At 41.8% G+C, this 25,154-nt stretch overlaps 1 protein-coding gene across 10 annotated transcripts in view; it reads left to right on the top strand.

The window, feature by feature from the left end:
* Nucleotides 1-25,154, top strand: part of myo18ab (myosin XVIIIA b) — a 123,775-nt gene that overhangs the window by 27,960 nt on the left and 70,661 nt on the right. For 3 of the 10 annotated variants that reach the window (XM_084019377.1, XM_084019372.1, XM_084019370.1), the window contains exons 4-19: nt 359-1,573; nt 4,105-4,167; nt 5,460-5,630; nt 7,344-7,412; nt 8,063-8,150; nt 9,456-9,562; nt 10,865-11,041; nt 12,267-12,477; nt 13,468-13,610; nt 13,970-14,070; nt 14,496-14,559; nt 15,033-15,177; nt 20,043-20,213; nt 20,573-20,663; nt 22,042-22,234; nt 23,229-23,315. In XM_084019377.1, the coding sequence (XP_083875503.1) occupies nt 359-1,573; nt 4,105-4,167; nt 5,460-5,630; nt 7,344-7,412; nt 8,063-8,150; nt 9,456-9,562; nt 10,865-11,041; nt 12,267-12,477; nt 13,468-13,610; nt 13,970-14,070; nt 14,496-14,559; nt 15,033-15,177; nt 20,043-20,213; nt 20,573-20,663; nt 22,042-22,234; nt 23,229-23,315 (3,096 nt within the window). The remainder of the gene's footprint in view (nt 1-358; nt 1,574-4,104; nt 4,168-5,459; nt 5,631-7,343; nt 7,413-8,062; nt 8,151-9,455; nt 9,563-10,864; nt 11,042-12,266; nt 12,478-13,467; nt 13,611-13,969; nt 14,071-14,495; nt 14,560-15,032; nt 15,178-20,042; nt 20,214-20,572; nt 20,664-22,041; nt 22,235-23,228; nt 23,316-25,154) is intronic. The other 7 variants (XM_084019371.1, XM_084019376.1, XM_084019378.1 and 4 more) reach the window with 4 other exon arrangements.

Raw genomic sequence — 25,154 nt, 5'->3', positions numbered from 1 at the left:
GCAGAAAGCAGCTAGCGGTTCACTGCTGTTCACTATCGCACAGTCACACACTTTTTGTATTTTTTTTTTAATCTCATTTGGAGGTGTGTGGTTGATCAGCATAACTACAAAGATACCAAATCTTTAGGAAAATGTGATTTCTTTTTTGCCTGATTTTATGTTCAACGGAAAGATACTGAACATTTTGGCATTTAATATTGCATTAATATGGTCAGGGTTAGCTCATATCTCTTACTAGTTTTTAATAAATGTTGGACACAATGACTGCATTCAGCTTAACAAAACACAATATTTTGGTTATTAATGACATTAGTCTTGGATTTTCCTTACACCTCCTCTCTCTCCTTTCTATGAGTAGTCAGACAGCGAAGGGCTGTCCAGCCGGGCCAAGTCAGTGCCAGCTCTAGACCCTGGCAGGGGTTTATTCCGGGCAACAAGTCCCCTATCAGTTTCCCCTAAGGAGTCGGGAACCCGGTTCAGGAGTCCCTCCCCCCCTAAAGTCAGGACACCTGTTCAAGTGCCAGAACGCTTCAAAAGCCCCGAACCACCGACAAATATGGCAGACCAATTTAGGAGCCCTGAACCACCACAGGCTCCTCTGAGTCCAGAGCCAGTTATGAACAGTGAGCGAGAGCAGAATGGCACAATGGGCAAAAGCTTGGTCAATGGTACAGCTAATGGTGATATCAAACTTTCAAGCTCCAGCACCAACCAGATGGATTCTATAGAGGACAAGGGCCTGACACGTAAGAAAGTAGTAAAGGTTGTTCGCCGTGTTGTCAGGAAGGTCCTGCCCACAGAAGATGAAGAGACCCCTCTGCCAGCTCAACCATCAAACAAAGCTCTTCAAGCAGCCATGCCCTCTGCCGAACCATGTAAAGCTGTGCCAGCGCCAGCTTCAGTGTCAAAGGCCCCCATGATGTCAGGGTTCTCTTTTAAACATGACGTCATCAAAACAGAAGATGACATTTCGCGAGGATTGACAAACCTCATGGTCAGAGGAAGGACAAGGGAGCACCGCCCACGAGTATACAAAGATGAACGACCAGAAAAAATAGAGTTGGAGAAGATAAATGAGAAGAAAGAGGTAAAAGTCGCTGAGCCAGAAGAGAAGAAAGAGGATAAAACCACCTCAAAGCCCCACGAGGTCAATCACAAACCAACAAGCTATGGTCCAGTTGTACAGGATGTCAGATCTCCTGTGGTTGCTGTAAATCCAAACAGCACTTCTGAGCGCTCGGCACCAACGCCTTCCAAATCAACTCATTCCAGGCCCTCAGCCCTCCCACCAGTTGTTGGCTTTATCCCAGCGCCCAAGCCCACACCCATGTCTCCGCCTCCTGGCTTCATACCTGCACCCAGACCAACTGCGGCCAGAAAACCCACCCCTACAAACCCCCCTTCTATCAGCCCAGTGGCCCAAAAACCGTCCTCCCTTTCTCCTACATCCCCTTTCGTCCCAGCACCTAAACCCTCTCAACTTGCAACTCCTGTGAGCCCTGCTCCTCCCCGTCCGAATCCTAGTCCTCAAGGGGTCATTCCCATTCAGCAAGCTGCAGTCAGTCAACAAGAGGTACACTGTCCACACTTTGCATGTCTGGTCAGCATTTGGGACATTGGTGTGGAAAGCGCATGGCCATTTGAAATGCATGTTGAGTTTGAAGTAAAAGGGCACTGTAACCTCAGTGTGGCACGGTTTTAGAGTCACTTGATAGCCAATGTAGGCATGCTACTGAACATAAAAAGAAACCCTGCGAATGGCCTCCATTTTTGTGGTGGTGATGTCTTTCAGTTAGTTTGCTGTTATTCTTTTCGACTGCCCTATGCTTTGGTCAAGAATGAGAAAAGGTTTCAACATAAAGAGTGTTAAAATTCAAACTCAATCCTCAGTGATAAAGAGAGAGTGTAGCCAATGCTGTGCAGTAGCCTGGGGAGCTAATGGTCCGTAATGAATCAAATAAAATACAGGCTCATGTCCAGTAAGTCAATTTTGCGGTAGCTCTTGGGCTTACCTAGTCATATATTAGCACATGCTAAACTAAGAGCATGATGACTGCCATGAAATATGGTTTATTGGTTTTCTTAATGGTTTTCGTAGCTCCCTGACCTTTTGTGTGGGGCCACGATTATATCACAATTTCCTCTAGGCTAGTATTTCGTAAAGAAGATGCTGGAATACACTGAACTTTGCTGATAACATATTTGGTCCCAAAGAGATAAACTCTTGGCTTTTCTCTTATAACTACCCTAAGGACAAACTTAATAAAAATATTAATGTCTGACTGTGACATAACATATCTTTTGTTTCCGGCACTGAAGTCATTTTGCTTTTGAGTGTTTTGCTCCTTGGCATCTTGACAGTGTCTGTTGAGGAGTAGGATATATTTGTTTACTCTCGACCATAATTTCCCGTTCTGGTGACCAGTGATCAGTCACAAACTTTATTTGTGTACTCCTCAACTTGCTAATTACCTCACAAACTTTCTTTTGCGGTCAAATTAGCAAGTTGTTTATTTGTTAGAGGCTATAGAGATTTTTGTGGTCTTGCGGATTTTAGAAGCATGGTCTTTTTGAGATTCATGAGCCTTAAAACTCTTTCTCAGTCATCCAAACACAGAGAACAGTTTCTACTTTCACCCATGAGATCTCACATAGCAGAATGTGGCTCATAAGCTTTGTTTATTAAAGCAGAGTCCCACTGAGACTGCTCCAAATGAGGGACTTGTCTAGTCACTAACAGGAGACCCATGTAGAGCCAATTACTGCAGTGCTGCATCAGTGAGAGGAACACAAAGTCCATGAACAGGCAGCGATAGCACATACAAAAAAATAAAAGTTTCTCTGGGCTTTTGCATTTCCATTTGTGCATTTAATACATTACTGGGTCTTATTAACTGTGGGAAGGAATCTGCTACTAGATTCTCAAAGCATTTGTTGTGTTCATAGTTGGATGGAGGAATGTAGTAGATACATTGTTGATTTGCTGAAAAGATTAACCTATGTATGACAGATCGTCATGAATTCAACCCTATGATGTCGTTATTGTCATGAGAAATGTGAGTTGCATTAGGATCAGCTGATGCAGACACCAACAAAGTTTCATCAATCATTGCCAAAATAGCAACTATTGCTGCTTTCTACCTGTTGTGGAATCCCCAGATCCACCGTTAAAACCAATCCGCGTCTTGTCTGATTTCATAACATCATCCAGAGGTGCACTGTGCATTTTAATGAGGTGTATTTACTGTATCTGGTTTACTACAGCTGTTTGGATTGATGGGTGCCAGGCAATGCTAACATTGTAGCTGCTCAGTCACTAAACTATTATATTATTACTAAAAATAATGTCATCTAGACATAAGTGTCTGGTTTACACATAGTCTGGTCTGGTCTCTGTACTAATATGAACTACTATCGTAGAGCGCTGAGGGACCACAACTTCTTCCATTTCTGATTCCGCAACATCAGGACAACCGGTGGAGAATTTCAAAGCTGACAGGCTTTGGTGACACAGGGTCACGTTAATTATTGCTCAAGTCGAAATATTTGCATGAATATGCGAATGAGGGCGTAATCGCCTCATTCGCTTCGTGCCATTCCTGCGGCCTGGTGTGAATTTGTGTCTAATCATGTCTTTGCATTGACTTTGTATGAAATAACACTGCAAAAATGTGCTTTCCTTTTGGTATGAACGCAGCATAAGAATATCCGTTTATTTCATATTTCTATGCTGCAATGATTTGCTTTGCTGGTTTGTTGCAGCGTGTGTCTTGCAAATATTCTACTTTTAACCACACTTTCGTTGTATTGTGTGTGTGTGTGTGTGGCATTGATTTGCTTGTGCACGTTTGAGGCACCTTTGATAATTTATCTTGGGAGTACTACTAACATCGCCTTTCAGATCAGCTTCCACAGTAACCCAGGATGTTATGTAATGTTGATGAAGTGTGAACAGCAGTCTCTTGTAGGGAACATGAGCCAAGACAAGGCTTTGATTTGTAACAGGAATCCATCACATACCCATGTGTGTTATGTGTAGTGCTGAGCTTTGCTTTAGCTTGATTCCTGGGCTTAGTGTCGCTGTGTTGCTGGTTTGACTTGTAGGAGGAGCCGCTCAGTCCCACCGAGGAGGCTCAGAGACGCCTGATGAGGATCTTCAATGCCCCTGTAAATCACCTTGCTGTCCATCTGCGTATTATTGATGCTTTGGTTTGGCTTTATCTCTTGTCTGTCCATGTCAACGCTTGCACAACTAAACATTGTATAACAGCTATTTTATATGGCAATAAACAAACAATTAGTGTTACGGCACTGCAGACTGAGTCAAATTAACATGCTGATGTTGCCCTAAAAACAAGAGTCTGCATGATGTGCTTCCCTCAGTTGGTTCGACTGCATGTGTTTCAGAGTTGGCTTGCAGAACCTCAGAACCTTAACTTAAACTATGATTGCTCCCCTAAGCTTTTAGCATTAGTCACCATGCCTAATATGCTGATCTTATTGGTGTATATTTACAGACACACAGCACAGGAAAGTATTAGCAGCGTGTCTCTTGCCCTCTTCACTGGGGCAGAACAGTTGTGACTCATGACAGAGTGAAATTGTATCCCCTCTGCTATTGGCCTGGCTCTACGCTCTGACCCTTACTTTGTCAAAATTAAATCTCTTAAATTGGCAGTGAAACATACTGGAATCACTTCCCATTTTGTTAAAAAAATTAGATGATGATCATAAAGCATAAGTTGGTCAGTATAGTTAAAGCATAAAAAAAGTATATATTAACTACTATTTAGAATTATCCCGATATTCAAAATCAACTTATTGTCAATGTATGTTTTTTTTGGTCTGATCTTTTATTTATAGAAATGTTGATGAGAAAATATGTCTGACATTGAAATGGCAGCTGTAGCCTACTAAATGTAACACTGCCCCGTTTTCACAAGGTACTTGATCTGAACACTGAAGAGCCTGATTCAAAACTATTAAGCTTAAATAAAATGTGATAGGGCATTAATGAAAGTTTAATTGGAGAAGAGGTATCACTCAGTGGGAGAACTGTGGAAACTCAAGTACAAGTGGAGAACAGACATCGACGATGTCCAAGTTTAATACTGAGCTACTAACAAGTTACTAACAGGAATGTCAGGTAGTGATACCAGCCACCTACAAATGTGCCACTCGGACAGTTAACACTAACTGTATGCATTTGAACTGTTCTAGACCCTTAAACACTTTGTCTCTCTATTGGAATAATTTCCACCCCATCATTGCAAAGCCATTTTCACTTTTCACTTTACTGTCAAGTGTTCTTTCTCTTTGCTTTAATGCTCTCCATTTACTTCATCCAACGTTGACCTTGTCTTCTTCTTTCTCCTGTTCTTCCCCTCATTCTCTCCACACCTTAAACACACGGCTTCTGCTGGTTGTCATTGTCTCGCTGTGGTTGCTTTGTGGCTAAGCTGGAGCCGGCAGTCAGTGTTTCGTCTTCTGTCCAAGCCCCCGCCCCTGTGGCCCCGCGTCCCCAGAATCCCCTCCGTGGTCCCCTTCATGGCCCCCTCCAGGTACCCCAGTCCTCCAGCCTTCCTCTGGGCCTTCTGGCTGGAGATTGTACTCATGTGACTTGTCGGAGTGTAAGGCCCAGAATCCTTCTAACTTTCCCACCTTTTCCTCATTTTCCTTGTCTGTAGTAATTTGTTTTTGCATGGATTTTATGGGAATGTTTCCAGAGTGTCTATTTGACTGATCAGATGTGATTATAACCCTGTAAAGTTTTGTCTCGTGGTCTAAATACATTTGGAGACATTTTGTCAAGCTGCAAAGGATGCAATTATGGGGAAATGTTGTTTCATTCATTATTTGGCATGGCTACCTTGTGATTGTCAGGTCACTTCCAAAGCCTCGCTACCGCATACCGTTGCTACCAAATAACCAATGCAATTAACTACTGGCAAAAATGAAGATGGCAACGGCCAAAATGCTTAACTCAGGGCTTCATATCTGTAGTCCACAAACCAATGAGTGACATCATTTCTTATACAGTCTATGGTTTGGTAATGCATTGATCATCGGAGCTATTTTTTGACCAAAGTGCTCGGTGGTGTGAAGAAAAAAAAAAGGCAACAAGTTGAGTCATGGGTGTATTGGTGAATACTTTGTTAGGTAACCAGATACAATGATACATTTAGTGCATGGTTTACAAAGCGTGTGCATGCCAGGAACTGACATTGCGGATTCAACTAGGTGCATTAACTCAAAGGCTTTGGTGTAACAGCACTATTAACATGTCTGTCAGTTTTAGAAAGACAGCTATATGCTTTAGAAACAGGAGATTTATTTTTTTCTTTCAAATCAAATTTTGTTTAGTTTTATTGCATTTAATGCTTAACTCCTTTCTTTAATGGGGTTGTATGCAACAATGCATGTTCACGAATATGAGATATAACTTAACTGTTAATTGTAACTCGTCCTCTGCATTATGGAGGCAGATTCATGGCCGATAACACAAGTTGACATCTTGCTCCTTCAGAGTACATTTTGCTTGTACGTCATCTGGTGTTTCAGAGAAAAATACAATGAAAAAGCATGTTGAGCATGTTGACCTATGTGCGTGCTTATAGCTTGCACAGCATCTGTGGAGGCTTGTACCACGGCGTGTGCCCCGAGTATAAATAAAGCTATAGTTAAGCTATATGTTCCTCATAGGTAGACTAGCAGTTGCTAAATTAGGCCGAATATGCCTTAATGTATACTTGAACTGGAAACCCACAGATTAAATTAACATTTCTTTACTGATCTGATCCCGAGTGAATTATCCAGTCAGAGGCTTTTGGGCAAGTCTTTCCTTGTTTTGTTATCAATATGAGGTGCCATTTGTAACACAATGGCATCACGTAACTCCCTTTTCATAAGACATCAGGCTATTAGAAGCTGCATAGGCTTTGTATCTTTTGGTCGGCATGCGTGTTTCCACTCTTACTAAAGAAGTATTTGTGCGTGGTGTCTGGCTAATTATCACATTCAGGTGCTCCTCCAACTTTTTTGTTGTTGTGCAAGCATTTTATTCCATGAATCTGTAAACGTCTCACCACTGAGAGAGTACCATTAAAGCGGATACCATAAAGCCAGTTGGTGGATCGTAACGGATCCTTTCACACTGGGTTTCTCTCTCACAGATGTGCTGGATAAGTATGACAAGCCACACTTTGTTCGGATGCAACAGCAGTTTACAGCTATGCAGATGATGCCTCCATTTATCTGTGTATCTATTTGTATGGTTGTCTGTTTAACATATTACTCGTATATAACTGTGACCTTTGACCTCTTCATGCTGCCCAAATCACCAGGGATCAGTGGAAGAGGACCCTGTGGCCCTCCTTAAGGCATCTCATACGGCAGCTCAGCAGCAATCCCAGGTCTGACCTGCACTGTGCCTGAGTGTAATTCACCACCAGCTCGACCCATGATCACCCTGCACTGTAGATTGTTATGCTGTGTTGTGCCATCTCCTTCTGCTTGCAAAGTGCAGTGTGTCTTGTTCACTCCTCCCATTAAAATAATGTGAAATTCAAGCAGTCACCAATAGTTAAGACTGACTATTAGTTCTTTGGGTTTACATCCAAACTTATCATTAGGTTATTTAGTTGTGTTGTTGTGTTCCTCCCTCACTTTTGCCCTCTTTGTGCTCACTGAAACGAGGTAATCCCTGGTATGTTTTGTTCCCAGTGTTGCCTTTAAAAACACCTTCACCCACACCTGAGGCTTGTTATATCAATGTCAGTCTGTTTTGAAGTTTCTCACACACAAACGCACCATCTTTCACACAGCAGCCTGAAGAAGCAGCAATACTCGGTGGACTGTGAGACCTTCTAGTCCACTGTCATCCACTGCATGGTCCTCATCTTGGCAAGCTTTCCCTTCATAACAGCATGTATCGGTTATCAAACCGGAAATACTGGTGGTTTCAGACAAACCCAGTTTGACGATGAGTGGTCCAGTGACCTGACAATAATAACTTCCATGTTCCTACACTCCATGAACTTTTCTCCTTGTCTTTTACCACCAGGTGAAGACAGAGGAGCAGATCGCAGCAGAGCAAGCCTGGTATGGATCCGAGAAAGTCTGGCTCATCCACAAAGATGGCTTCTCCCTGGGTGAGTTGCGATTTTTTGATTTCCTTCTTAAACAGACATTTCCAACCTTTTTTGTAGGCAATTTTACCCTCAATGTCTTTTTATTTTAATTGTGTTACTCCCAAACAAATGTAATGACAAAGGTAATTGATTTTTAAATGAATTTATATGTTATGTAGTTTTCTGAATTGGTTGAGAAGGATATGTTTCACCATAAAATGGGTCGTGAAGTAAGGTACGTTTTTCCAAGATAATTATTTGGGCATTGTATGCCTTTATTTGAAAGTAATAGTGGAGAGAGCTACTATAGCTGAAAAATATTAGAACAAAACTTACTGGCATTGCAATATTTTCTTTCTGCAATATATCTGAAAAAATACAGTCAAAATACATTTTAACAAACAATAACTATAAAATGTTTTGTGCTCTGGTAAAGAATGTTTTCATGAACTCAAAAAAGCAGAAACGTTACACCCACAAATAGGCATGGGACGATGTGAAAATGTCATATCACAATTATTCAGGACAGATGATAATAAATAATAAATAATGTCTATTTTTCACTTCTCTACCATGAGACCAGCTAGACAGTTTTTCAAGTCACCAGTGGCGATTATATGGATACTGGAATTTCATCATGATCAACTTACTGTGAGCGATGCACGATAAAATATTATACCATCTCTACCCACAAAGCATGGTTAACAAGATGGGCTCCATTTTTCAAGACGGGTCGACTGGTTGCCAACATTGCTGCAGGCCCCTCCCATTTAGACAGTGGCTCTGGAAGCCCCGTTACTCCTTGCAGGCAGAGAGGGCAAAGCGACTACTAAGTCCATTGACCCCGGGCCAACTTGAAATAGCTGGCTGCAGCGCACCGCTACAGAGAAGTGAGCTCATCATGAAGGTGGATTAGTGATGGTAAATGAGAGTCCTATTAGTTTTCCTTTGAATCAAGCAGCAAAATAGTTCTAGCATGATATATTGACTTAATTTGCCCACATCACACGTATATAGTAACTCTATCGATTTGTAGTTGCAAGATACAGTTGCAGCACATGACACTCTCGAAAACTACAAATCGATAGATAGAGTTACTCTTTGGGTACAGATCAAACAAAAGGGATACAGCATGCTTTTCAGAGAGCTTCAGACGTGTTGACAAGCTGGTTTTAAAATTTTAAGGAGAGCCAGAGTAGCTCTGAGCCTTGATTCTCTCAGAAAAATAGCAAATAAGCGTTGAGTAGGAGTTATAAATGACCAGTGATGGTGCCATAAACTTTGTTTTCGATACACACAGATGAGTTACTCTTTCTCTCTTCCCAGCCACCGTGGTGAAGACAGAGGCTGGCTCCCTGCCAGAGGGCAAGGTGAAGATCAAACTGGAGCATGATGGGACAATACTGGAAGTGGACGAAGACGACGTGGAGAAGGTGAGTGAGATGGCTCCAAATGGTTAATGGTAGTGCACCAGTAAGAGTCTCCTACTATTTGATACACACTGTTCATCAGTATACCAGTTAGTTTTAATATTTATTTGTCTACACATATGAAATGTCTGAGGCATCCATCTTTTGTACCTGATTGTTGACAAATGGTGGAGGACTTGAAGGCCTGTCGTAGCATAATGATTTTCATAGGTCAGATGATGCATAACATCTGTAATCCATAGATTAAACATAGGAAGAAATGTTTCTTTGCTAATTTCAATTTAATCTACATTCCTAATTGTGTTACTTTATGTGTTTCATATCAGTTGGAAGAAGATCAGATTTCATGTCAAAATAAGATGTACAGCAAATGTATATCACACAATGACACTATTTAAGTTTATCATAGAATTAGCATTCACAAGGAATTATGTAATATATGATATATTATCTATTAATTCAAAAACATTGTGTTATATAATGTTTGGAAATTGAAAATGAGTCTCGTACTTTACTTTGGTGATTGTTTTTTCATCACAGGCACATTCAAAGAAGTTATCTCCGAACACTTTACATATTGACCAGGACTAGAATATTCTCATGACAGTGGTGAGAAAAAACTGCAATTTTGCCATTAACAGGTCTCCATGAACAAGTAAAGTAGATACAGAGCTAGTCTGAAGCAGTCCCTGGGCACGATGAAAGAGCTCCATTATCCACCTGTCACTTACAGCCACAGATGGCCACACAGGACATGGGCAACCAGCAGGAGTGATGGGACAGGTGGAGGCAGGACAGTTCCTTTGTGGTGCTTTCCCAAGTCGCACGCTTCCCACATGAATGAAGATGTGTTTACTCAAACAAAACAACTTTGATATTCTTGTTGCCAAGATTTTGACAGTGAGGCTCAAAATATCAACACCCAGACAGTGAAAAAGTGTCAAATTTATTCTGTTGATGGTAATTATGTCATTGACCTCACTATTTAATGATCTGTCAATCTCTATCAGTGTATTTAACTGGAAAGGGGAAGAGGTCGCCTCCGCCTTACTAACTTCCCTTTTAAATATAAAGATAAGTCTAATGACTTAGTTTTTAAGAATATCAGTGGAATATCAGAATATAAGTTTCATGTGCTGACTCAAACCAACAACAAATGTATCTACTAATACATGTGATTATCACAGCCTGATGCATTTTCTTCATCTTACAGTTCCACTGGACCTGAATTTACCTCCAGTCTAAATTGATCACTCTCTGTTACCAGCTGAATGCCATCATTGTCATCTGTCTCTGTGTGTGCAGGCCAACCCCCCATCATACAACCAATCGGAGGACCTGGCTTCACTGCTCTATCTGAATGAATCCAGTGTGATGAACTGTCTGAGGCAGCGCTATGGAGGCAACCTCATCCACACCTACGCTGGACCCAATATGGTAGTCATCAACCCCCTCAGCACACCCTCCATGTACTCTGAGAAGGTAAGTGGAAGACTTAGTGCCGATATAGTAGCTTACTGTTTGAATGGTTGTGTGTGTGTCGATGTGAATAACGCAAGCAAAAGTATGGACTGGAGAGGACTTCATCAGCTCTCAGCTCATATGAAACTTGAAAATAGAGAGGAATAAAAACAATATCATTCAGACAGTTTCACAATGCGGCAAGCTCTGAGTCCACAAACCAATGGGTGACATCACAATGACTTCCTTTATACGGTCTGTGATTCTACCTCAAACTAAGTTTGAGCATTCATTTCTTCTTTGGCAGCGTCCAACCGTGGTTACTCCAGATCCATTGTCTGGGGGCGGCAGCGTGGCTCAGCTCTGACTTAGAAGTAGAACTTTTAAGCGTTCTTTTTCAGCAGCATGTTCCATCCATCAAATATCTGTAACCGCTTATTCTATTCAGGGTGGCTGCAGCCGTTCCCAGCTGTCATTGGACTAAGGCAGAGTAAACCTTAGACAGGTGGCATCATGTTCCCTGTTACATTATTATCTTCTCTTTAATATCACAATCCAAATCATATCCAATCATCACGAGGGCTCTGTATTATTAATACTTTACAGTTAAACTCTCTTCCCCATCTCTCTCAAACACAAACAGAGAGCGACGCAGCTCCTTGTCTGTGCCAGTCAAAATTGACAACGTGTTTTATGTAAAGAAATAGTCTACTTCAATCCATATTTGTTGCAGCCCTTCAAAAACAACCTTTTCACTGCGGTCAAAAAACCTGTGCACCTGTGGAGCGGTCCAGCTGCATCCTGCTGGTGCCATACGTTACATTTAAATACCCACAATAACACAAAATCACACTTTTTAGGGTGATGATATCATAAAATATGACGATAGTCATTGAAAGCTTCAATTAAAGGCCTCATTCAAAGGCCATTTGATGGGACTACAGCTCTAATCATAACCTTAACTTCCCTTATGGGGAGCAGAGCAAAGTTTTGTGAGCAGGGAAACTGAGAACAGAGAGGCGGGTGTCAGATAAATGGAAAAGAGACGGCAGACTGGTTTGTAATTAAGGATTTATAATTCACTCGTCACTTGTGCTGATTAAGAGAGTTCAGCGGGCGGACGTGCCGTGCTGCCAGACATACCTCTGATTTAAGAGGTTATTTTCATGACATCTTAGTTCTGATTGTAAATTAGTTAAAACGACCTTGATATGGGCGTATTTTAATGCTTCTCCATCCCCATCAGGTGATGCACATGTTCAAAGGCTGTCGGCGTGACGACTCTGCACCTCACATCTACTCTGTGGCCCAGTCTGCCTACCGCAACCTGCTCACCACCCGGCAGGATCAGTCCATCGTGCTGCTGGGCAAGTCCGGCAGCGGCAAAACCACCAACTGCCAGCACCTGGTCCAGTACCTGGTGTCCATCGCCGGCAGCACAGGAAAGATCTTCTCTGGTGAGCCTGCAGACAGAAAAGAGGGCATCAGAGTGATCAGTGATCACCAACAGGAGAGGAGGACATAGTAGAGAACACATGGATGGATAGATCTCTGACACACACTTTTACACAACTTCTTTTTTTTTTCCTAATTCAGAAAGGAGTTTATTGCCAAGTACATTTTCACATACAAAGAATCTGCCTTGGTCTTCAGTGTGCATGATATTTACAAAGAATAAACAAAGAATCTGTTGATTCACTGCAGTGTGAACACTTTTCTAAACTTACCCAAACCATAAACAAAGACACAGTTTATCCAAACCAGTTTATCTGGAGTTAAAACTGAAACTAAACACACCAGAAATAATAATAATAATAATGTGCCCTAAATTATTGTTTTGCCTCAGAGGGCTTTACAATCTGAACTGTATACAACATCCTCTGTCCCAGGACCTTCCTTAGAATAAGGACAAAGCTGCAATGAAAAAAAAAAAAAAAAAACTTTTAACCAGGGAAAAGGATGGATAGACATGCAGAATAACAACATAGTCAATCCACATGGCAGAAATGATCCATGTGTTGTGGAAACGATCGATTACCACAGTGGTCTTTACAATTAATGATCAGTGCTGTGTGTAGTGACCTGTTGCAGACTTTAACAGCAGGCTCTGCCCACCTAAAATTCTAATTCCTCGTCTAGTCTATTATATGATAAATTGAGTCACAGGCCAAACACGAATGAATGTGTAGTTTTCAAACAGTCAGATGAAGAAACGTTTCTCGACCAGAAAATCTCTTAATCTGTGCAAATCCCTCTACTAAACAGTTTAACGTTTGACATTACAGTCATTTATTGGCTTGTCCACATATTACGGAAATTATTTAATTCAATCCAATTCTAATCCAGTGCATGGCCTAAGAGTTCTGTATTCTCAATAAAAAGTGAAAAAGAAAAAAAAATGAGCAAATGATGAAATAAAAATGTACATTTTATCTTTGGTGACACAGCTGAGAAGTGGCAGGCGGTCTACACCATCCTGGAGGCTTTTGGCAACAGCTCCACCTCTATGAACACCAACGCCAGCCGCTTCTCCCACGTAGTGTCCCTCGACTTTGACCAGGCTGGACAGGTGGCGTCCGCCTCCATCCAGGTAACACACACACGTAACACATACACACGTAACGCACACACACACACACACACACACACACACACACACACACACACACACACACACACACACACACACACACACACACACACACACACACACATAACAAACACACGTAACACACACACATGTAACACATAGACGTGTAACACACACACACACACGTAACACACACACACACACACACACACACGCGTAACACACACACACGTGTAACACACACAAACACGTAACACACACACACACATAACACAGGCCCGCTGACCTGGGTGAACCCCAGCGGGACTGTCTGACTGTCTGACTGTCTGACTGTCTGACTTGCGGCGTCTCCTGTTAAGACGATGCTGCTGGAGAAACTGAGGGTGAGCAAGCGACCGGAGGCGGAGTCCACCTTCAACGTCTTCTACTTCATGATGGCCGGAGCCGACAGCAGCCTCAGGTGACTCCTCTAGCGCTTCTTAGTCAACCAAGCGGAGAGCGTGACTATGAAGTCTCGTACATATTTTGTGGGACGTTCGATTGCAAAGAGGGTGTCTCATGATTTCCTTTTTTAGATGTACTTAGATGAGTTAGTTGATGTTGACAGTCAGGAGAGGAAATCATACATGTGTGTGTTGTGGTCAGTGGATCTTAGCAAATCCTCTTCTTGCCTGTTAATCCCATGAAGATGATTTTAAACCCGTTGATGTGGTTTAACGAGGACTGTTCTGTGAGTGAGCCACAGCTGCATGAATTAACGAGGCGGACACTCATGTTTTCAGGTTCTCCCAGGATTTCAGGCAAATATGGAGAACAATATTACATATAACATTAAGATATAACAGCATCCAGAGGCTGATCCCAGTATGTACGTCTTTTCCCCAGAACGGAGCTGCACTTTAACCACCTGGCTGAGAACAGTGCCTTCGGGATCCTACCACAGTCCAAGGTAACCACATGTTTCATTTCATATTTTCTTCACGTATTTTGCCGAGCCGTATATTAAAGGCCAGTCTTTGAGGCAGATACAGATAAATGTTGACATTTATGTATATTTATGTATTTATGGTTCTTGTTTTGATTGTTTTCTATGACGTCAATAAAAATATTTGCTTCTTAACAAAATGTAGGATGCATACTTGGTTTTCATAGCAGCCTCAATCTAACTAATCAAGACAGTGCAGGTGGCCGTTTCTTGACTTCATCCAAAAGTTTAGGTTTGCATGAAATTGTATTATTTTATCCTGTTTTATAACGTAGCCAGACACCCAGGTTAAGGAACATAGACCGTTTAATGGCTGCGTTTTGCTTGGAAGAGCATCTGTAACGTGTAAACGTGGCATCCACGCCAAAATGGTCCATGAAATAAATAAGGAGCTGTCTGGAATCTCTGAAGTTTTGATGTGATCTTGTTCTCCCCAGCCTGAAGACAAGCAGCGATCCTCGCAGCAGTTCACCAAGCTGCAGGCAGCCATGAAGGTGCTGGGCATCTCTAGTGAAGAGCAGAAGGCCCTCTGGCTCATCCTGGGGGCCGTTTACCACTTGGGGGCCGCTGGAGCCACTAAAGGTAGGAACGCCCGACTGACTGACTGCAAATGCATTAAATCTTGAGCCACTGGAAGCTTGTTTTCTTTGCCTGGACTGGTCTGGATTACACGTTTGTGCGCCAGATCAGAACTCACTGTGACACTTTAATGTGATCAGCCTGATGGGGTAGTGATCGGATATATTTCCTGGTCGATGGAGCGACTGTAAATTGATGAATAAACACATTTTATTTCCCATAAATTCTTCACACTAAAAGTCCCCCATAATTTGTTGCTGCTTCATCTCCCCCCTGCAGTATTAGTTGACTTGTTTGATTGAAGAATAGCTGCTTAAAAAGTGCCGCTATTCCAGTGATAAATACATTTTCCTGTAAATTCTTCACAATAAAAGTCCTTGGTCCATGCGCAGTATAAATTAAGGACTGATGAAACTCACTGTGTCACAGCTCCTTTCATTAAATGACTCAGTGTGATATTTTCCAAGGAAGGCAAAGACCAGAATCACTGTGAAATCCATTTACTCTCACGCTGCAAGGCTTTTAATTAAATTAACAGTCCAAAGATATTGGACATTAGTGCTCCCTTCACCACTCATTAGGCATGTAAGAGAAAATGAGAGGAGCATTGAATCACTGTGGGACAGATGGAGACAGACAAGCAGATAGTGGAGTCACAGACAGGTGAATGCAGCTATTCAGAGAGTTGGACAGTTCTGATTACAGTCTATGCAGCTGAGTTCATGCAGGAGAGACCTGGTAAACACAGTCTCAGTCCTCTATGTAGTCCTCTATATAGTCCACTATATAGTCCTCTATATAGTCTTCTATATAGTCCTCTACATAGTCCTCTACATAGTCCTCTATATAGTCCTCTATGTAGTCCTCTACATAGTCCTCTATATAGTCCTCTACGTAGTCCTCTATATAGTCCTCTACACAGTCCTCTATATAGTCTTCTATGTAGTCCTCTACATAGTCCTCTACGTAGTCCTCTATATAGTCCTCTACACAGTCCTCTATACATTCCTCTACATAGTCCTCTACGTAGTCCTCTACGTAGTCCTCTATATAGTCCTCTACACAGTCCTCTATACATTCCTCTATGTAGTCCTCTATATAGTCCTCTACATAGTCCTCTACACAGTCCTCTACACAGTCCTCTACATAGTCCTCTACACAGTCCTCTACACATTCCTCTACATAGTCCTCTACACAGTCCTCTATGTAGTCCTCTATATAGTCCTCTAGGTAGAACAATGACAGACTTATAAATCTGTAATTTTTGTTATCGTCACATAAATAAAATGTGACGTCTGCCTTTAACCCATTCTCAGCATTAGGAGCAGTGGAAACTAGCCATGGGACTATTATGGAAATTATTTGCCACGACTATCCTGGCCGAAATAATCATGATTCACTATTTTCCAACAAATACTGTAATCTGCTAAGTACAGGTCATCAGTAGAGAATAATCACGGCTCTGACACCGCGTCAGCAACAATAAATGTTGTACCTTGTGGGTGGAATAAAAATCTATTTAACGTGCTACTCTTAAGCTCAGGATGTTTTCAAATCATCAACGTTTTGGGTGAAGGACACAAATGAGTTTTTACTCTTTCTTATCCTTGTATCTCTGAACACTCGACTTATTCATTTTGCCCAGCAAATTGCCTCTCTGTCCCACCAACCATGCATTCATTTCCCTCACCTCATTACTTCAACATTAATAACACGGCTCTGCTTATATTACCAGAAACTGCTTAGAATGAAAAGCAAGTCCTTTTCATAAAAGAAAAAAAAGAATCTGAGTTGACTTTCCACGAACAGCCACAAGGTGTCAGGCTTGACATGTGACTGCACACTCTCTGAACTGGATTATCCCCGAGATGCTGACTGCTTTTCCAGTTAGAAGTGTGGAAACTGCTCCCATTCAGACACAGGAACATCAGTGATGCTGTGCATCCTCATGTGTAAACAGGAAAGCAAAATATCATTGTATGGTGATGGACTAAACCAAGACAACAGGACTAAACCAAAAGTATGTGGACGGGGTTGTCCATATTCTTCTGGCTGTGCAGAGTTTCTGGCATTTGCATTATTTGCATATGCATATAAGCAAATTAGGATGATTTTTGGGAGAAGCTTGTGAATCATAATTAGTTTGGCCACGATAAACGTGAGATGAAATATTCATATGGTCCCATTTCTAGCCCCTATACAGATTGTTGTATTTCTAAGTAGCCATCAAATAACAACACACACCAAATGTAATTGCTGTGTTTAATGTTTATTTAAGTAAAATATTGGTTCTGTTTTGCCCACATCCTTTTAACTCCAAGCAAGTGTTTTCAGGATAATTGAAATGCTCTCTTGCACCCTTTTCTTGATTCTCTTTGCCACTTTAGTTAGGAGATGATGGCCTGAACAATATCCACACTAAATACAATGGCTTTTGCTGTTTGCTGAGTGCGTTTCCCCAAAGGTTAATGTTATAAAAGTGTATTCATGTTTTAAGAATGTTAAGCTCTTCTCTAAAAGCTGAAGAGGAAGTAGGAGAACGGTGGTGACCAAACATACACACGATGACTTCTTGCATGATTGTGCTGAATAATATTTGCTCAGGTTTGGAAGATGTGTAGTCATCGTTAACAACACGGCGACAGTCTCGGGACTAAATATCTCAGTGCAACAAAGCTTTATGTCTGTTAGTCTAGTGTCTTATAGGGACATGTGGGTTCACAGAGTGTCATTAACCGCTGATACCAAACAAATCTCTTACATAACCAAACAACATTGGTGTTGAAAGTGAAATATCTCTAAATGAATCGAAACGATTGGAAACTAATCCAATCAGGACCGTGTGAATCAGATTTGAATCAGCGACCCCTGTGGATCCAGCAGTGTCTAACTTCTCAGCTTGCTCTTCCAAAGCATGCCAGTGGTGTCAGTGTTGTTTAATGCTAATGTCTGTGTTTTCCTGTGGCTGTGAATTGATGAACCTATGAACAGTGTTATCTCTAACCTCCTCTCTTTGCTTGCATGTTTGCATGCTGTGCCCTATCAAACGCAGACGGAGATGAAGGTAATGGAAAAAAAAAAAAAAAAAAACCAACACACAAGTTGTTGACTGTTTTTCACTTTAAAAAAAACTTTATCTCAGAGGCTCTCTTGTTTGTATGTTATGTCTTAATGCCTTTATCATTCCTCCCAGGCCTTAAGACATTAGCATTTTTATTGTTTCTGCCCCCCTCCACTCTTCTCTTCATCTCCTCCTCTCTTATGTTGTTGTGTTTGCCTCATGACGACTCTCCCGCTCCCCGTCTCACCCTTCTCTCTCTGAGATGAGAATCACGGGGATCAGAACTTTGCTGTCCCTTTTAAACTGCTCTCTCTGATGCCTCCCCATGTCGCCCACATTCAACTCCCGTGCTGCTCACACAGTGCAACACATTCTCAAAAGCAAAGTAAAGCGTGTTCATGTTTACTTCTCTAGTTGGTGTTTGGACTTTCTACCACAGAACTTGTATTCCCAGCTTACCCCTGTGGTGTCCCGATGAAGTTTCTGCTTGGCAGGGGCTCCTGTTGATTTTCTGGCGCTGCGTCGAAGCTCTTTGATTGGCTGGCTGTGCAGGCTGTCATGTTGCTTCGGTTCCTTCCAACACATGGGCTTTGAATCGCCCGCAGAACAAATGAAGATACATTCCTCATAGTCAGGGAACGATCGACAGTGATTAGCAAAAGTACAAAATCCCAGTTGTGTCTTGATTTCAATGTGCTTTCCACCACATGCCTCAGAAAACACTGATCGGGTAACGGGTCCGATATTGTGCTCATGTACTCCTACTCGTAAAACTACTTGAATACAACCTCAGACACCACTGCAGCAACGAGACTTTAACCTCTCATCATTGAGCCTAATAGGCCGAACAGCTGCATCAATAACCCGATGAACAAACATGTTAAATCCATCATTTATCAGCAGCTGCTGTTAGCGAGTGTCCGGTGACAGCGGGTATGAAGTCAGCAGTAACGTTGGTTACCGGGTCGCGAGCTAATCTTTTCAACCATCAAATGAAATTCGTCCCGCTGTTCTATCCCGTTTAACTCTAAAATGCGTCCCCATATAGAAGATGGATACTCCTGAAATGCCGTTTCAGCTTGACTTGCCTGGATCCCAGTGGCAGCATGTAGAGTAAACCAGCAAAGGTCCTAGGACACTGCATGTGTGTGCATTTCCAGGCTAGAGGCACTTTAGCCCAAACTCGGATTCAAAGAGTATTTTTAGTTAGTAGTTAAAATTGAATTGGGCACATTTAAATAGGTGTCAGGTGTTATCGCGGACTTAAATGCTCCAAAAAATTCTGCAGTTGCATTTCATAGGAGTCATTTCCCACAGTAGTACACTCCTCCGTACATGGATGCTGTCTGATGGCACCGTGATGTTCAGCAGGCACCCGGGGAACCAGACCTGTTGTTTGAACAGAAAAATAACTAAATGTTAGGTTGGTGGTAAAAAAGCTGTCAATTTCCACACTCGTCCCACAGTTGGTTCCCCGTTTCCAGACAAAACGCCTTCCATTCCCGTCAGCAACACAGAGAAAGGAGCTGTTATGGATAACCACACCTGCTGTGAGACATAGTGAACCAGGTTAAAGGCTGAGATTATGATTGAAGCTGATTCGTGCTTTTACTTTTGAGTTCACGGAAAAGTAAAAGCACCGTGGAGCTGACAGAAACCTCACGTAGGTTTTCTGATGCACCCTGTTTACCTTCCCTATCCTCCGCTCTGTTCACCTTCATGTCACCGTCATCTTCAGTATCTTTATTCCCCAGATGTTTATTGCATATCTTTTTGTATTTTAAAGACATTTTTTCTTCCTTTTTAGCGGGTCGTAGGCAGTTTGCCCGTCATGAATGGGCCCAGAAGGCGGCCTACCTGCTGGGCTGCACTTTGGAGGAGCTGTCCTCCTCTATCTTTAAGCACAAGGCTAAAGGACTACAGCACTCCACCTCGTTCAGAGGGGGACCGGACGAGGCCGGCCAGGGGGACGGATCAGGTACGAACCCAAACTGAGAATGAATTATGCTTTTGGCTTTTCACTGAAAAGCCGATATATGATATGATATGATATGAACAGCGTAGGGAAGTTCACTTGAAGTGGGATCATGCACCATTGATAATTAATTAAATTGTTTGTATGGTTCTCTACACATTTTGGTCTGTAAAAGTAATTGCGGTTTGATTGTCATCACTGATTGCTTGATTTCCAGGATTATTTCCCAGGTTTTAAATGCTATTCCTAAAAGTTAAGTCCTGTGAAAGGAGTAAATTGTGTGCTGAACCTGAGCAGAGGACATCTACTGTAGACCGGGATTGATTTGAATTTAATTTGACGTTCTTCATCTTTTCTCTCAGGCTCTAAGGTCACAGCTTTGGAGTGTTTGGAGGCCATGGCATCTGGACTCTACTCTGAGCTCTTCACTCTTGTCATCTCCCTTATTAACAGGCAAGACCTCACAATATTAAATCATTTTTATCCCCTTGGGAGTTCTTTTTCAAAAGCTTTCATGAGGTTTTTTTTAAGACACACTTGAAGTCGTTTTCTCTACACACACTGACATGGGATGCAAATACTGTATCATACCTACTTTCACCCCACAGTGGATCCTTTTTTTCCTCTTCCTTCTTTCCTCTTTTTTTAGCTCTCACATCAACTCTCCGTTCATTCCCTTTCATATCTCCTGTTGATCTTTTTTTGCATTTGTTCCTTTATTCTTACCCATTCCTCTCAGAAGTGTCCTCCTCTCTTATTTCCTCCAGCTCAGGTAGAGTTACCAGTAACGATCCAAGTATTGGAAATGCTTCTGATACAGTTTGGATCAGGTATTTGTACGTAGCCAGATTATGCACTGATCTGATATGACGTTATTTATCAGTTAGTTCACAACACGTGTCACCTGCTACTCAATCCGTACATCTATGATCAGTACGTGCACTCTCAACAGAGATGGGAAGGAAGGGAGATGACTCACTTGTTTGGCTACATCCATAATCGATGATGGAAGTAGCAAAGTGTTTTCCAGAGGTGATGATCGACTGCTCCTCTTGGCTAATATGCAACTCGTGCCTTAACTTCTTTTTCGAACACTTAAACTAATTTCAGGACCAAGGTTACTTTTGGTCGGTTTCAACCCAGTCCAGTGCTGATGCTTCAGATTTTACTTCAGCTCATTTCAGAGCTTTACACTTCAACTGAAAATAAATATTTTTCTTTGATTACGCTAAGGCCTTGTTCAGACTGCCAGCCCAAATTTGTTTTGGCTGTATCCAGATTAGTTTTAGAAAAAAAAAGAGACATTTGGAGGTGGTTTGAAACGCCATCCTAATGGGATTTCTACAGATGTGTCTCAGTCCAGACTCTCTGGACGCTCAAATGGGATTTCAAAGTGTGGAAGTGACGAGCAGAATCTATGCTGCAACTAGCAGAGTGCTATGAGGGACAACATGGAGGACAACATCAACAGCCACCAAAGCTGAGATGCGACGGAGGCGTTCTGCGGCGCTACTTCACGAGGCGATTGCTTTGAGGGCGAATGCTTTCTTGTTGGAAAGCTTTGTCACCAGTATAGCTACATGGTTACTGGTTACCACAGCAACCAATGCAGATAGGTTGATGAAGCACGAGCTTGCAAACAACAATGTGGACACTCGGTCTGAAAGTGATCGAAAAATACAAATCGGACTAGCTTGCAGTCTGAACGTCGCCTAATTTATGCGTAATCATCAATCATTTAGAGTCAAATAGACCTTAAATCTGGGGATGCTGTAGGGCAGGGCTACCTTGTGATATCATTAAAGCTCCATGATGTATCTGTGTCCATCAGGGCTCTGAAGTCCAGTCAGCACTCTCTGTGCTCCCTGCTGGTCGTGGACACTCCAGGTTTCCAGAACCCCCGGATGGCTCAGCAGCAGCGTGGAGCCACGTTCGAGGAGCTCTGCCACAACTACACCCAGGAGAGGCTGCAGACGCTGTTCCATGAACGCACCTTCGTCCAGGAGCTGGAGCGATACAAGGAGGTGCTGCTGGGACGAACACTAAGCATGGACAGAACACACACAAATGAGCACATTAGTTTTCTTTTTTTCAATCCCAAAATTCTCTGAATTTTTGTCTTCTTTTTTCATTATATTTTATTTGTATTTACCTGCTCCCCTGTAGGGGCATCTACTCATGCAGATAGTTTTGACATGTCAATAGACCCCAATTCAGTGGAGGCCAATGGATATTTATTTGCGTCCACGAACATTGGAAAATTACAATTAGAAATTCTTGATAATCCACAGAACACTCAAATTGTCTAATTTGCTCAGGAAGCTTCCGAACTGAGTGAAATGAGGTGGTCGCCATAATAAGAGCTGGTCGAGACCTCTAAAAGGAAAGGAGTTACTGCCTTCCCACAATTCAACATTTAAAGTGCACCATTCAACCTTCAACCATGTAGCCTTCTTATTGTCTACGTGTTTTACATTAAAAACCCCCCCCAAAAACATCAGTCCCTAGTCGTGTCACCGCGGTTGTCCTTTCCTTGACCACATGACGTTTTTTCATCACGGCCAAAGAGAAGTGGTTAGAAAAAGACAGGATGTTATTTTTGGGACAATTCGACAGCAGCAAGTGGTTAACAGTTGCCATAGTGATCGTAAATACTGTTGGGAGTAGTTCCGGTGAAAACTGGGCACATCAATATCTTGGGATTATCCTCAGATTCACTCGCCTCCATTGTTTTACGTGGAGGCTGAAATCTCAGAGGCCGTAATGGCAAAACTATCTGCATGGATAGATAAATTCACTCTCAAAGACAAATGAACATAATTCCAGTTCTCTGCAAATTCAAATAAGAAAAATCTTAGAAACAATTGCACACTCACACAACTCAATCTAAGGTCTCGTAATGTCTGATTTCATAATCAAACTCAGTGTCTTCAGTTGTGATTTATTGATGATCTCTTCTTCTGCTGATACATCTCCTGTAGGTTACTAACATGCACCTTTATCCCCTCCTGCGTCTAGGAAAACATAGAGCTTGCTTTAGATGACATAGAGTCCAGTACCTCACTGTCAGTAGCAGCTATTGACCAAGCCTCAAGCCAAGCTCTGGTAAGCACAAGAAACATCACTCCGCTGTCTCCGTGCATGTGTTGAAACCTGTGCAGGCTCTACAACAAGTGTTCTTTCTACTACCAGCTGTTTGTTGTTTACAACTTGTGACATTGTGTCAAATTAAATCGTTACCCTCAAATAGAGACAAACGCAGATGGTGATCATTCATATGCTGCACCAGGCCTATAGCCTCCATCCAATTAGTTTGGCTCTTTGTGATTGTGGCTCCTTTTGTTCTAATTTGTTCCATTTCCTTTTGGAATGCGTCCCACATCAGCCAAATGAATTGTAAACCAGTTTGTGGTCGTGTTTCGCTTCTTGGTGGCTTGAAAAAGGTCCCTCTAGCTTTACTCATCGGTTGGCCTCTTAATGCAAAGTCCAATCAATTATTAGTGGTACAAATGTGGCACCTGGTCTTGGTGGAACATCTGCACTATTGATATGTATTAGATTGACATGTGTTTCAAAATGCCTGGGAATAGATTTGTGTTGAAGGTGATTCTAAAAAGCAAAGGTAAATATCCCATGTATGCATGTGTGTGAGTAGAAATCCCAGTTTCAGCTTTGATGAAGCCTCGTATTAGCAGCATCAGTAACCAAGATAATTACCTGATAGCTGCAGATACCTCATGCACAACATCTTCTCTTTTTTTTAGTAATGCCTCTCCTCATGGTGCAGCTGGTACAGGGTTAACCACATAAACCAGTACAATTAGGAGTATAGACACGATTTTATTGATAAATCACAGCATATTAGGTCTCCAGTTTTTGGTTATGAAGTTTCACTAGTCTGAGATTATCCAACAGGTCAACATGTCATTTTATACAGTGTGTCTATGTGAAATGGCTACTGTGGAGACGAAACACTAAGTGTGTTTATCTCTGTAAAGGATCCAGATTGCACTTCACTTCTAATTAGATTTCAGCAGCATAATACAGTAACTCTTCTTTGATTTTGAAATGCCTTCAGAGTCAGTTAACTTTGTATTTTCATCAAAGGGGGCTTCTTTGCAGAGGTTCCATGTCTTTATGTAGAGAGCCTGACCTCTGCCAAGCAAGCACATGTAATTATTCTATTGGCAAGTAGACTCGGAGCAGTCGAGAGCTAGGGAGCATTCAGACTGACAACAACAACACCTCTCATTTCATACGATACCATTAGCAGTAGCAGATTCAGTTATTAATAGATAACTATTCATATCAATACAATTATTCATTCATACATTCATTATTCATTAATGTAAAAAATCAGGGAAAAGATAACCAAACCTGTACTCAGTCTCATATAAAGGGGTTTATACTCAAATGTCATTAATTAATAACTATTATCATATGAGTACAAATAGTTGAAGGAATTGTGAATTCTTTGCAGAGAAGAGGTTGATATCATTCATTCTTATACAGCCTTAATAAACACATCAGTATGTTCAAAAGGGGTTTATTAACAATAAACAAATAAACCTTCACTTAGTCTAAGTGGCCTATCTAACTAAATACTATACATGTGTGTGTGTTACAAGATGGTGGCTGTGGGTGTCGACCAGTCAGCCATGTGGTCAGGTTAAAGAGAGCGAGGGTTCTCTGTGGGAGGCCGTGTGGCTCTGTCCTGAGACCAGATTTCTCTACGAGTCTATAATTAGTGCTGTTAGGAAAGTTGGATTAGTGAGCATGCAAACTGTATGTTCTAGATCACTAACAACTGAACTGAGGTTACAAACTTTACCAAACAATACATCAAATAGAAAATCACTTGGAAACATTAACATCATCATATTAAGTTTCTGTCCTAAGCTATGCCCAGATTGTTACCAGTCCTTGAAGAGGAGTTGGTTGTTC

The sequence above is a fragment of the Eutrigla gurnardus genome, assembly GCF_963514095.1.
Source record: "Eutrigla gurnardus genome assembly, chromosome: 10".
NCBI classification, from domain to species: Eukaryota; Metazoa; Chordata; class Actinopteri; order Perciformes; family Triglidae; genus Eutrigla; species Eutrigla gurnardus.
The sequence above is the reverse complement of the archived record's forward strand: the minus strand, read 5'-3'. Positions and strand labels throughout refer to the sequence as shown.